The sequence below is a fragment of the Sarcophilus harrisii genome, chromosome 4, assembly GCF_902635505.1.
Source record: "Sarcophilus harrisii chromosome 4, mSarHar1.11, whole genome shotgun sequence".
In the NCBI taxonomy this organism is placed as follows: domain Eukaryota; kingdom Metazoa; phylum Chordata; class Mammalia; order Dasyuromorphia; family Dasyuridae; genus Sarcophilus; species Sarcophilus harrisii.
Window position 1 is genome coordinate 218010977 of NC_045429.1, and position 14686 is coordinate 218025662.

The following is a 14686-nucleotide window of genomic DNA, read 5'->3' on the forward strand; positions in this document are numbered from 1 at the left end:
TTGTATCTGAAAAAAGAATCAGGACCCATTTCTGTATATTACTGCTGTCAGTGACAGATAATTATAGTATTAGTTATTGAAGTGGATTTGCTCTTTGTTAAAACTTAAGCATATGGTTCCTGAGTTTATCTTAAGGGCTCTTGTTATTGTAGATATCAAAAATATTAATAGAAATAATTGTCACTAAAAAATGAAAATGACAGAGCAAATAGCATTTGTTTTTCATACTCTCTACAGTCTTGCTAGTACACTTTAATTTTGGCTTTCACTATACCTGTTTCACTATTCCTGGGCATCTTTTGAACAGAGACTTTCAAAACCTGTTGTTTTTGCCAGAATGGCTATATGTGATATAAACATGGGATCTGGAATAAAATTGATTATTATTTCTAATGTAAGCCAGTATTTAAATTTTTTCTAAGTAGGAATATTCTTTAACAGACCTGTTTTAATAGCTAGTTCTCAAATATTAGTTGTTTCTATTACTCTTTTAATTTTGTTAACACCAGTTTGGAACTCTAGATTATTTGTATTATAAAATCCCAAACAGGATAAACTATTGTTATGTTATTCTCATAGCAGAGTTAAGACATTGGAAAAAAAAAAGGGGGAATCAAGCAAGGTTGATTTAAGAAATTCATTGTTTTGCACAAATACCTACCATAAAATGATAATTATTTTCTTCTTTTAGGTCTGGATTCCCTGGAGCACAGCCTGTTTCCATGGACAAGCAGAATATTAAATTGATAGAGCAGAATCCATATAAAGTAAGCTGGAAAGCAGATGGTACTAGGTACGTTTAACTTCTAAAATAATTTGTACAAATCGCCCTAATGCTCAAAGACAATTACATTGTTGTTAGGGAACGTTTACACCCTTGAGAGTGTGAATTTTTGCCATTATGTACCAGAAACATGTTTCAGGTCTCTTAAAAATATTTAATTTCTTTTGTGATAATTTATTCTGTCATTATGGAATCATGCCTTCAGAACTTTTTGTTTCCATTATTCATCAGTTTGATTTAAACCTACATGTTATGTAAATTTTGTCAGTCTCCTTTTGATTGTTTAAGGCTTTCTGTTTAACTTTAAACAGTTTTTCAACATGCCTAAAGATTAAATGATTTCTTGTTAAGGTTGATTTAATTTTAATTGATGATTACTGAGTATGATCAAAGATTTCTATGTGTTGTGAGTTATATTATTTAAAAAATAATGACCTTTCTAGAATGGTAGCCCTTTTTTTCTTCCTTTTTATATTTGCATACTATACTTTTAATCCTTTGCTAAGTTGTATCTCCATGTATAAATATTCTTTGAAGAGTTATTTTGTTATTGCTAATGATTGACTTCAGTGGAGCTCAAAGCCTCATCTACTACTATTCTTTACTGATTTTGTGTTTTTTCATTTTGTTAGTTTTTTAGTCAGCTTTTTTATATGAATTAGAATTATTCTTCTAATAGTGAAAAGATTTTCATTTTTAGGTGTTACATAACTTTTTGTCCTTGCTTTTTCCTGGCTAAATAAGAAAAAATGTTACTTTAAAAATGTGGGAGTTGTATTTTTTTTTTTTTGTTGTTGTTGTTTTTTTGAGTGCTTATTTTAAATTATTTTGTAGATTGTTGCAGATTTCTTATTTTATGTCATTTTGTTTAAAATATTTTGAATGTTTTATTTAAATGAACTCTATATTTTTTATTATGATAGATGATTGTTCATGTTAGGGTTTATGTAAAGACATTTTCCTCTTTTGGGAAAATATAAAGTATAACTTTTTTTGCCACTCTTAGAATGGGTTGTAAATTGTAAGAAGAAATCTTTGGGGCAAAGTTGAAGAAGATGAGGAGTAGGAGAGGAAGCAAAATTGACATCAGAATAATAGATGTTTGTGTGAATGATCTGGGGTTAATCTGACCAAAGCCTGGAAATAATAATTGTGACTTCAGTGAGAATTTAAATGTGTTTTTCTCTAGTGGGTTACAAAATCTTTGTAATATTTAGTAAGTATCATACAAGTATTATCAATATTCCGAATTAAAAAGAAAACACAATAATGATCACATTGATTCAGTCCCATGAATAGGTTGAATTCTGGATTTCTCTGCCCTCCAAAATAAAATTTATACCAAACTTGGGTAGATAGAAAAATCTTTATATTAATTTTTTGAAAATAAACTTTTTAAGAATAAAACTTTACAAAAATTTTATCAGCTTTAATTTTAGAATTTTTTTGTTTAATTATTAACTGAATACTTTTGATTTCCAAAATTAGAATAGTAGATTTATAAACTATTAGAAGTAGAAAAGATTTGTGTCATATACCCAAATGTGGTGGGATAATAGCCGATTGTGATCAGATAGGGGAATTTCACAGTTTATAAACATGGGAGTGGAGTATAATAGGTGAAAATAAGATCAAGATAATGATGATCTGTGTATATAGTTGATATTAGGTGGAGTAGATCATGGAAAATGACTGAGTTGTGAAACTGGAAAGTAAGGGTGTTTGGGGGAGTAACAGTATTTGTGTTAATGTTGCCTGAGTATGAGGGCAGGAGTTGGGGAAGAGAGACTGTTAGGCACTGAACTCATTAAGGAAAGAAGGTGAATGTCTTGAAGTCAGTAGAGAACAGTTTCTAGAATTTTGATTAGGTGATAGATAATGGATTGATTGAACCTCAAAGGAGAAGTTACTGAATGATGGAGAGGACAAATGAGACCACAGAATGACAGATTTTAGAGTTGGAAGGAATTCTAGCAACTATTTAGTAGTCCACACGATAATTCAAAAAGAATTCAGTTCCCATTATGACGGATCTTGAAAGTGTCATGTAACCTTTGCTTGAAGATGTTCAAAGTAAGAGAATCTATTGCTTCCTGAAGCAGTCTGTTCCCTCCTGGTGTTATGCTCAAATTGTTAGGAAGTTTTTACTGACATCAGGACTAAATTAGCTAATATTTTAGATTTATTCTAGGTTTTTTTGTTTGTTTTATTTTTAAATGATTAACTACTCATATAGATTTCTAGAAATAAGAAGGATTTCATTTAAAAAGGCTTCAGTACTATTCTGTATTTTTCTGGCAGGTAGACATCATGGGATGTAGAAAGCATGTTGCATTTGAAATTAGAGCTGGGTTCAAATTTTAGTTCTTCCACTTATTACCTTGTTTAAGTAGGTTTACCTTCAAGCCTTTGTCTCTTTATCTGTAAAATCAGAAGATATGTTAGATGATCTCTATCATCTAAACTTTTTACAAGACAGAAAGCAGAATGATTTTTTTTTATTTTTGTAGTCTATATCATTAAATTCCATATTTTAATTCAGTAATAAAAAGTGTTCTAAAGAACTGAGAAAAGGGAAACTACATCAAAGAAGGAGGAGTTAAAAAAACTGAAATTTGGTTACCAAATAAGTAGATTTTTAGAAGTCTAATATTAAATGAAAAAAAATTTTCTTAAACCTTTTTTGTGTAATGGTCCCCTTTGTCAGTCTAGTGAATTCTTTGGATCTCTTTTCAGATTATTGTTTTTCAGTACATAAAATACATAGTGTTACAAAGGAGACCAATTATTCTGTGATATGGTTATTAAGATATTTTGAAAAAGTTCCTGGACTACAGCTTTTAAGTAGTCCTGTTCTAAATCTAGTTTCTATGAACTCTATCTTTTCTGCTTCCCAGAGGGTTATAGCTCAATACCCAACTCTATTCCATATTTATAAGTTCCCAGATGAGACCAAGATAGGTAACTCTAGACATTGTCATTATTAAGCGAATAATTACTGAGCTTAATGATTAATTTCACACACAGCCCTTCTCTTTCCCCCTGCTACTGTGTGTGTGTGTGTGTGTGTGTATATACACGTATATGTAAAATATTTGGATTATTTAATAACTATTTAATTATAGCTTTATGTTTTTTAAATAATTAGGAGAACTGGGATTTCATTGGTGTTTGTCCTCCCTCTAATGGAATTCAAAGTGATGGCTATACAGAATTGTTGTGGCTGAAAAATTATCTTATACCAAACTCGTGAAGAGCTTCTCTGAACATAGCCAGGCCAATCCTTGGACAAAAGATGTGAAGCTCATTTAATAGTTTCATATTTAAAGCCTTTTCATCTTGGTGTAGGTCCTACTGAAGCTTATAATAAATTAGTATAGCTTTTACTCAGGATCACCTCATCATGATGAGGCACTGAAATGACATTGTAATGGAAGAGAAGAGTGTATCTCATATCCTATGTTATGTAATAGCATATATATATATATATATATATATGAGTATAATGCATATGCATTATATTGCAAATTAATAAACAAAATGATCAAAAAATTTTACTTAAGCTGTTTTTCATAGATTCTTTTACAACCTTTTTGGTAACAGACCTTTAAACTTTGTTAATTTATATTTTAATTTTTTCTGTTTTTGTAATCCTGAAAATAAGCTTTAACTATAGAATATTTCTTTTATTTCCATGTTAATTATTAAGTTTATAAAATGTAAGCCTATCTGCACATATTTTCCTTCGCATATAAAAAAAATGTCAGAAGATTATAAGTTCATAGGATCTTATATCACCAGCTTTTTTCCTGGTGGATATTATTACATTCATTTAACCATGCCTCTTTTGACAAATTTAAATGTGCTTAGAGTGAGTCAAGCAGAAGGCAAAATAGCTTAACTCTGAATGGAATTGTACTACCAGAGTATAGATGAACTAAATTTTAATGAATAGTAAAGAAAATATTTCAAACTTTTTACAAGACAGAAAGCAGAATGATTTTTTTTTATTTTTGTAGTCTATATCATTAAATTCAGTATTTTAATATAGTAATAAAAACTGTTTTAAAGAACTGAGAAAAGGGAAACTAAGTACATCAAAGAAGGAGGATTTAAAAAAACTGAAATTTGGTTATCAAATAAGTAGATTTTTAGAAGTCTAATAGTAAATGAAAAAAATATTGTTATCCTGGGTGCTAAACTTTAGAAGTGCCATTAGATTCCAAAAAGGTGAATGAATTCTTAGACTGTTAGTGGGATCAGTTAGATCTGATAGAATGTTTAACTGATGGAGTTTAAAAAAATTTTTTTTTCTCTTCACATATATAGCATGGAATAAACTTTTCTTTTGGAGAAAGTATAATAGACATATGTGAACTTAAAAGTCAGAGCTATAGTAGTCATCACAAATGAATAATTCAGTAAGTGGATATTATTGTACAGTTACTGTAGGAAGAAAATTTTTCCTTAGCTTGTTACTACTTTATGTCCTAAAGATTGATTTGAATCCTACCCTAGTTTAATAGAATAGAAAATGGACAAGTATTAGGTCTATTTTAATTTATTAAAATAATGGTAATTGTTTAGATTTCTAAACTGCTCTCATTCCTCTTAAAGATTTTTTGCTATATTTATAAAATGAAAAAAAAAATCCTGTTTTTTAAAAGTGTGTGTGTGTATATGTGTATGTTGTGTATATTTTTTTTACTCTAAGAATTTAAGAAGATTTTTTTCTTTCAGTAACTTTGCCCTTTATAAAGGTGGCAGTTGAAATTAGAAATTCTTGCTAAAAAATGTTTGGTAATCTAGTATTTCAAGGACTTTGACAAATGGCCTTATTTTGATTTTTATCATGTTGTAAGTATAGATATGATACAAAGATCTAAGATACAAAAGAATGATTACAAACAATGTTATTCTAACTTTAATATTTATTGTTTTTGCAAAATTAAAAATGGCAGCAGTAGACCTTGGGAGATTAGCGGGCATCTGCTTTTAATAAGTTTTATACTTAAATTGATTAAAATGATAAATATCAAAAAATGTATTTGCTGTCAGAAAAAGGAACAAATGATATGATGGGATGCCTGTTACACATATATTCTTCATAAAAAGAATACAAGTGAATTCAATATATTTAGTACCTTTAATTTTCAGTTTTAATATTCTGTAATTTATACAAGGCTTTGGGTTGAATATTGACCACTTTCATATATCATTGAGAAAAATTAAACATATTTGATTTATAGAGTGACAGCTGGTGAGTTTAGGAAAAGAGTTGGGGAATTAAAATCAAGGGTAACTAATTTTCTAAGCAAAAACTTGAAGTTCAGATATAAAATGTTGTTGGGATTTTGAAGGCTCACACAGCTTGGTCTGTGAATCATTAATTTTGAAGTGAAACTTCTTTTTATATTAGAATTCTGGTCCTTTTTATTCTTATTGCAATCATTAGGAAGGGGAAAAAAGCTGTGTTAGAGAAAGGTGTCTCATTCCCTTGCCTTTAATTGGAATTCTTCTTTTTTGTAAATGTGTTGTAAATATTTGTACTCACCCTTATACCCGCTCCTTCCCCCACCAAAAACTTTCAGAGGCTAGACTATTCAACAATTTTCAGTCAGAATTTAGATAGCCTACTATGCTAGATTTAGGCAAAGCAATAGAATTTAAAAGTTACAAATATATAATGTGTATTTTGAAGGTGAGGGAGGGAGACAGAATTAATGGTAGAAAGTGTCACTTGTCTTAATGAGTTCAGTGAAATTGAACTTGACTTTCATAAATATCTTAATAGGGAAAGAAGTACATGAGAAAAGATATCTACAATTAGTAATGAATAGAAACTATCACTGTAATTGATAGTATATGAGAGATGACTTGTAAAATATGAACATATACATGTATTTTAGGGTTTTAAAAAAAACTTAATGATGTATGTGTACTTTAAATGTGCATAATACATGTAACATGCATTATAAATTTTAAATACAGATAAGAAGATTTTGAACATGATTTATCTAAATCTTTGAGAAATAGCCATAACAGATTGAATAATTAGGAATTTCAGGGTTATAATAAAAATTATAAAGCACAACTTAAAAGATTACATTTCTGTAGATTATTACTTAATAGAATGAACTTTAAAATATTTAATAGGGCAGTCAATAGTAATTAAAGTTAGTAAATTAGACTATCATAAATATGTTAATAGTGGGGGAGGGTTATTTTAAAAGAATTTTAATGTGTTTAGAGTTAAAATAAGCCTATTAGTCCTGTAATCTTTCACTTGATTATATCAGTGATAAAGATATGGATTATTGCTTGCTAAAACCTGCATGTTTCCTTCTAATACTCTTATCAAAGATGATACATTCAAAGCATGTAGCCTTTTTTCATAAAAATCTTGTGTAGTTGGGAAAGTTGGCATCTAAGTTAGTAGTTGTTAGTGTTCTTTCATTTACCTGTTTTGGTTTGTAATAATATTTTAATGCCTTTTGTATCCTTCCCTCTTTGAGATATTTGAGAATTGATTCCCTAAAACCTTCGGGTCACCACTAGCATGAATCTATTCATTTTTACATTGGGACTAGTCTAACCATATTTCTTATGTTTTTCCCCTTTGGTGGGCCCCCCCCCATCCTTTTTTTTTGGTGCTATTTTACCTCCTCTATAAGTATATCTAGTTCTATTTGTTAAATTCTTTTAACAGTATTATGTATTGCCAAAGGTGTATATTACTGTCAGGAGATATAGCTCTGAGTCCAAATGGAAACGATAAATACTTGTCATATGCTCCAGTTTTCAGGTGAAATCATGGAGATTTCATTAAACTATGAAACATTGTAGGGCTTCCCATATGAATGGGATGGGAGGAAAAACAATTCATGGAAAAGTATTTATTAAGTGTTTACCACGTACAAAGTACTATTATAAGTGCTAGGGATACAAATAGAAAAGTCAGACAGTATTCTGAAAAGTCTCACATTCTAATTGGAAGGGACAGAATATACGTATAGGAGAATTCAGCTTTAGATAGCTGGATGAAAAGGCTTGGTGACCATTAGGGCATAGTGACAAGACAGATGGCAGTTCCTAAGGGAGTCTAGGAACACAGCAACAGAATAGATGATAAAATCTGGTGATGACCTACTAATCATACATTTTACTAGAAGAAATATATTTGGTGACTGATTCTGTGTTCATCTAAGCACTGTGAATGCCTATGTTTGCCTCTCGGGCAGGAACTTTGAAAGGTGTTGAGGGGCTTGGGCTCCCTAATACCTCCCTAACCCTAATACCAGGTGGATTGAGAAAAGGCTAGGACCATAGTAGAAAAGGGATTCTGTGTTAGATTGATTGATTCTGCCTACGAGTAATTGGTGGTGGGATCTGGGTAGGTGAGGGTTGGACTAGACTGGGGCATTTGGGGAAAGGGACCTTAAATCTGATTGATTCTATTCTCTAGGACCCAATGGTGGGATATGGTATATTTAACCACCCAAAAGAGGTTGTTCTAAACTCTCTTTTTTTCTATCTTTATAGTTTTTTGTTTTTTTATATCAAAATACTACACATGTGGTTATGTAGTGGCTGTGAGTCATGGAACAATACCATCTCTGAAGATTAAAAATGAATATTACTCTTAAAGGTCAGTAGGGAAATTCACAGTGGTTGTGAGTAATCTACAATATCTTATGAACGAGGAAATATGAGGATGATATATGAAGTAAAGATGTCAGCAGAGAAATATGAGCTAAGATAGAAAATCTTTTGGTCACATAGTTAAAGGTGAGAAATACTGGATAGATAATTCATATGTTCCAGAAGTAGGCTCATGATATTGAGAGAACAAGACCCTGTTATACTAAGTGAATCCTATGGTGAATTTAGAGATGGACATGGATAGGAGTTGTACTGAAATGGACCAATTGCAATCCGTATTAATAGAAGAAATATATCAGTTACACTATGGCCCTAATTGAATATTTGAGAATTGAAAAGAAATGAAATTACTGTAGTCTAGGTCAAGGGTTCTTAACTTAAATCTTGAACTTGTCTGGGGAAAAAAGTTACAATTTACTGCATTTAACTGAAATTTACCATTTCTTTCACCCAATAACTTATTCAACAAACGTTATTCTGAAAAGGATTTCATTGGATTTACCAGACCGCCACAGGGCCTGGTTCATGATGCACACATGATTAAGAAATTGATGACTTTAGATAATGTTTGGAAGTACAGACAGTATGGCATGAATAGAATTCTGGGTTTGATGTCAGGAGAACCTTATTCTGAAACTTAATAGCTGTGAGACCCACAACAAGTTATCATCTCTGATCTGTCCCTTTTCTGTGAGAATGAATACTCCAGGGCTCTGTCTTGGGCCATTTTTTCCTCTTTTTTTAAAGAAGATTTTGATGATCTTTTGGTGATTTAATCAGTTTTCATGGATTCAGTATAATTTATGCAGATGACTACCAAATCTACATATTCTAATCCTATCTCCTAACCCTAGTCCTTTCTCACAGTTGCCTGCTGGACATCTCCAGCTGAATTTTTCAGAATCATCTTACTTTCAACATGTCCACACAGGACTTTGTATTCACACTTCTCTTCCAGACTTTCTGTGTCTATTCTTTTCCTATATTTTTTCCTGAATCATCCTTAAATACTCACTTGTCTTCATTATATATCTAGTCTGTTCTCAAATATTGTTGCTTCTGCCTCCACAACATTGCTGTTATAAGATGATCCCTTCTCTCCACTCGGGCCTACCACCCTAGATTATGCCTCCGTCATCTCTTGTCTGGACTATTATAATAGTTTACTAATTGGTCTCCCTTTCTTCACTCTCCTCTACAACCCATCCTTCACACAGCTGTCAAATTGATATTCCTCAAGTAAGGCTAAACATATTGATATATTCTTTTACTTAAAAGCTTTACAATACTTATTGCTATCAGAATAAAATTCCATTACGTGGCTTTTAAGGCTTTTCACGATGTCTCTTATCTTTTTTATATTGATTTCATTCTATGCTTTCTTATGTATTCTGCCTTCCTTCCAAGTATGTTTTTTCTACACAACATTTCAGGTATCATCTCTTTTCATCTCATTCCTTTGCCTAAGCCCTCCCTCCCACCTGGAATGCTTTCCCTCTGTGCCTTTGTCTCTTTGAATTCAGTTTCCTCCAAGACTTAGCTTATTACTTCTTTATCGATCTGGTTTTTAGTGTACTCTCCCATATCCAAATTGCCTTGGCTTTGTATATATTTTGTATCACTTATGTATATATTGTTTTCAATCAGTGTAATATAAACTCCATGAAAGCTTATATTTTGTCTTTTTGTTTTTGAATCTCTGACTTTACATAATATTTAGTACAGAGAAGTTATTAATAATAAACACTTATTGTTGAATTGAATTAAAATTTACCTCCTTGTACTTTAGGCATTTCCCTTGGGGAGATGTGTTCTAGGTAGTAATAGGAAGTTCCCAGCACTGATAAAATTCCAGATCTCTTCCATTCAGATATAATGTGTGGAAAAGTCTTGCTGTTGTATGAATCTTGGTGAGATATTTGCTGAATGAAAAAATGTGAAGGAAGTGTAGTAAAGACCTAGTAATCAAGAAAGGGGAACTATATATTTTTTACTTATTGGTGAAATTCTATTGTACTGTTAGTAATTTTTAAAGAATTTTATGCAGAATTCTTTTGTATTCTGTTGGTCTGTGTTTGTATTTTATTCTTGTTTCTTCAAATTGCATATTGAAAATCCCTAAGAACATTAAAAGGAAAAACAAACATTTTTGTTATGTTCTTAGTAAATTCTTTTACAAATTGGTCATGTAGTACTTTTCTTTGGAAATTACTTGAATGTGGAAGTCTACTTGAATGTGGAAGTCTTTATGCTTTTGACCTATCAGGCCTATATTAAGAGCATATATTTAGATTCCTCAGGTCAAATTTCTAGAAAAGCAAAATAATGTATTTTTAAGCCAAGTAATTGAGTACTTTTCTTGTTGGAGAAGTAAAAGAAGTGTGGCATTCCTCTGAGATCAGTCTTAGAATCATTCTTATTTTATGTCTTCATAAGTGAACTAGAGAAGGAAGATAATTGTATTTTATTAATCTTTTCTATATAAAAGGAAGAAAAAAGAATGAAAAAGCATTTATTAAATGTTTATTGTGTGCCAAATACTATTCTAAATACTCAGGATATAAACACAAGAAGGTAGACGGTTTGCTTTTTAGGAGCTTATATTCCATTAGAAAAAGAGAAAACATGGTGATGAGTTGAAAATCAAGGAGGATTTTCATCAGCTGTTGGAAACTTGTTTTCATTTTTCTGTTGGTCAGTGATTATCCCCTAGCAAGTATCCCAGAAAGAATTTCCCCTTAAGCTTAATGATAATTTTCTTACTCTAGCATATTTCTGATAATACATGTTGGTATTTATTGTCTTGATCCTGTGTCAACTGGTCTATTACTTTTTTTTTTTTTTTTTTTTGCTGAGACAGTTGGGATTAAGTGATTTGCATAGGGTCACATAGCCAGAAAGTGTTAAGTGTCTGAGGCCAGATTTGAAGTTAGGTAACTTCCTCACTTTAGGGCTGGTGCTCTATCCACTACACCAACTAGCTGCTCTGGTATATTATTTTTTGTAAATTATTTTGTGTATTATTTTTATCAGAAAACTTTTGAAATTTATTTTATGATTAGGACCAATATTTTCCCTGGCGAAAACATTTTCATTTTTGGTAGTGGAGCTTCAATTAGAGAAAATAGGGTTTAGGTAGATTATCACATTTATTAGGAATATTTTTATATTTACATATTCAAGAATATGTTTAATACATAAGTTGTAGAGGAGTCCAAATATAATCTGGAGAAGGAAATAAATCCCCTTTAAGTCGATGATCACTTAGGTGAAGTGGTTTGAGGTGGACTAATTATTGACGATAACTTAGATAAAAAGCACTTAGACAACTCTAATAATCAAAGTAAGATACTTTGATACTAAGTTAAGTGTGTGTGTGTATAAAAATGTATATATATGTGTATATATAGTTGTTGATTAATGAAAAGGTATACCTAGCATCCCTCCAATTAGATAAATGATCAAAGGATTTGAAGAAGCAATTCTTAAAGGAAAACTTTTTCCATGCAAAAAATACTCCTATGAGCTGCATTTAGCTTCTCTGCTGCTCATGCTCCCAATTGTTAATAAATTGTGAAATTCAAATTAAAACAATTTTGAGGAAAAAAGGAAAATGACAAATTTTAAAGAACAAAAAATGAGGCACAGTAATGCATTATTGATAGAGCATTATGGGAAGTGGTTGAGGATTGTGTTTGAAAATTACTAAACCATACATATGACCTAGAATACTACACTAAGTATATGTTCCTCCCAAAAGAGGAATTGGATCCACGTGTACAGAAACAGAACTCTTTTGTTGTGGCAAAGAATTGAAAGCTAAGGAACTGCTTATTAATTAGTGAATAGCTGAATAAATTATGATTATATAATTATGGCATAAGAAATACTGAAAAGGTATGTATGAAATGATGCAGAGTTAAAGAGAACCAGGAGTATACAGTAAAAAAACAATTGTAAAGACAAACAACTTTGAAAGCTTTTAAAATTTGAATTCATTCAGTGAATAGCCATGATTTCCAAGGATTGAAGATGAAACATGCTTCTCACGTTCTGATCTTTGACATAAATTCAAGAAACAGATTGAAGCATATGTTCTTTTTGTTTTTGGTCTGGACCTGATTTCATTTGGTAATATAGAAACTACCTTTATGTATTGAAATTAGCAATGGGTAACTAATTTATAATCTTATAATGCTGCCTGAAGCACTGAGTGTTTTAAGTAGTAACTTGTTCAAGGTTATACATCAGTCTAGTATTTGAGATCAGATTAGAAAACTTTTGCTTCCTCTCATCCCTAGAAAAATCAATACTATTCATATACGTAAAACCCACATACCCTACTTGTATATTTAAAGCTTGTTCTTTGTTTTTGGAATTATAAATAATGTATTGGTAGTACCCATCAACCAATTGAAAATCACTTGGAAAAGAAGATTAAGTGAATCTAAAATTATGTTAATAGAAAAATAAGATTATTATTATTTTTAACAAATAAGATTTATACTTATTTGTTAAATACTTAATTTGTTACAAAAGATGAAGATCACATGTATTTTTTAATTTTTTTTTAATGCATTCAGTTCATTATAAGAACACAGCAGAGAATTGAAGTTTTCTTAGTTTAGCCACCTGGCAACTGCAGTCATTCTGTTTCACCAGTAGATGTCATTCCCATATTAGTTTAAGAAAGTGATTCTTGAGAAATTTTCATGTTTGACTACTAAATAATCTTAGAAGTTCCCATTTAAAATACTATGATTCTGTTTTTTTTTTTTTTTTTGTAGCCATTTTTCTTTACATAGAAGTTGTGATAATAAAGTAATGTAGTTGATTTTAAACAGGGTACTAGAATTTATGTATCCCATTGAGTTGCCCTTCAAGTAATCATTGTGGGAAACTACTCTTAATTTTCTGAAAACATTGGATCTTTAAGTCTCTCCCTTCCCCACTCTGCCCCTCTCCCCCATTCTGTGGTTTGGTAAATGTAGTTGGACACTTTTTTCTTTCCTTTGTTCTCTTTTAGCTTATAGATTATTAAATTAGAGTTGTAGGACATGAAGCAATACATTCATATTGTTCTGAATGTATTGCTCTGTTGTATGCACTCCATTCTTACTCAGGGGCTTGGCATTTCTGTTTTATTTAAGCCATAATCCTGAAATTCAAATACTATTCTTTCATGCCATTTTAGCTAGCTATTCACTTCCCTAATCTATCTTTTTTCTTCTGCCTCTCTTGCCTTTAGTTGGAAACAGTAGTGAATAGTTCAACCCCTGAATTCTGTAGTCTTCATTTTCTTGCTCAATACTTCATTATCTTGAATAAAGTTAAAGATTTAAATCAGGGGTCCTCAAAGTACGGGCCCGTGGGCCAGATGCAGCAGCTGAGGACGATTATCCCCCTCACCCAGGGCTATGAAGTTTCTTTATTTAAAGGCCCATAAAACAAAGTTTTTGTTTTTACTATAGTCCGGCCCTCTAACAGTCTTGAGGGACAGTGAACTGGCCCCCTATTTAAAAAGTTTGAGGACCCTTGATTTAAATGTTTCTAGATTTCACTTTTGTTGTGTTCAAGTGAATCACCACGAATGGACAGTCATGGGAATTTCTTTATATTATCCCTCATGTCATGGATATACTATATGCCTTTTGAAGACAATATACCTCTCTATTATCAGATCTATGAATTGCTGCCTTAGAACCACTAACACTCCTCAATAGTTTCCTTATTGGTCTTTCTGATTTTTGTCTTTCCTCTCAATCTATCCTGCCTCAAAATTGTTTTTTAGCCCCAAGTATATAGTGATTTTTAAAATGATAGGATCATGAATTTCAAACTGGAAGGGATCTGTGAACCAAAGTTAAAACTCTCTCATTTTATTGCTGAGGAAACTAAGAATTAGAAGGCAAATTACTTTCTCAGGGTCATATTGGTACTAAATGTCCAAGGCAAAATTTGGACTTGGATCTTCCAACTTTAGAACTAGTATTCTTTCTGTCCCAAAGATAGTTGGCCATCTTTTTTATGTTCTTTTAAATATTCTGTCATCTAGAGTTTTCTTCTCTGCTTACTAATAAAAAAAATGAAATTCCATTTCTTTTAAAAAAGGAATACTTCATTGTCTCAGATAACTTGGAGAATGGAAGAGGAATTGCTTAAATTCCTTCTCCTTTTCTAGAAGGCACACAAAATTCTACTGGCTCTGGTACAAAAACAAACCTTGCAAATTTCATGCAA

The 14686-nt window shown here is 31.2% G+C and overlaps 1 protein-coding gene across 3 annotated transcripts in view; it reads left to right on the forward strand.

Moving 5' to 3' along the window:
* The window catches only part of RNGTT (RNA guanylyltransferase and 5'-phosphatase), a 368631-nt gene that overhangs the window by 81941 nt on the left and 272004 nt on the right, over positions 1–14686 (forward strand). For all 3 annotated transcript variants that reach the window (XM_031964539.1, XM_031964538.1, XM_031964537.1), the window contains exon 8: positions 692–793. In XM_031964539.1, the coding sequence (XP_031820399.1) occupies positions 692–793 (102 nt within the window). The remainder of the gene's footprint in view (positions 1–691; positions 794–14686) is intronic.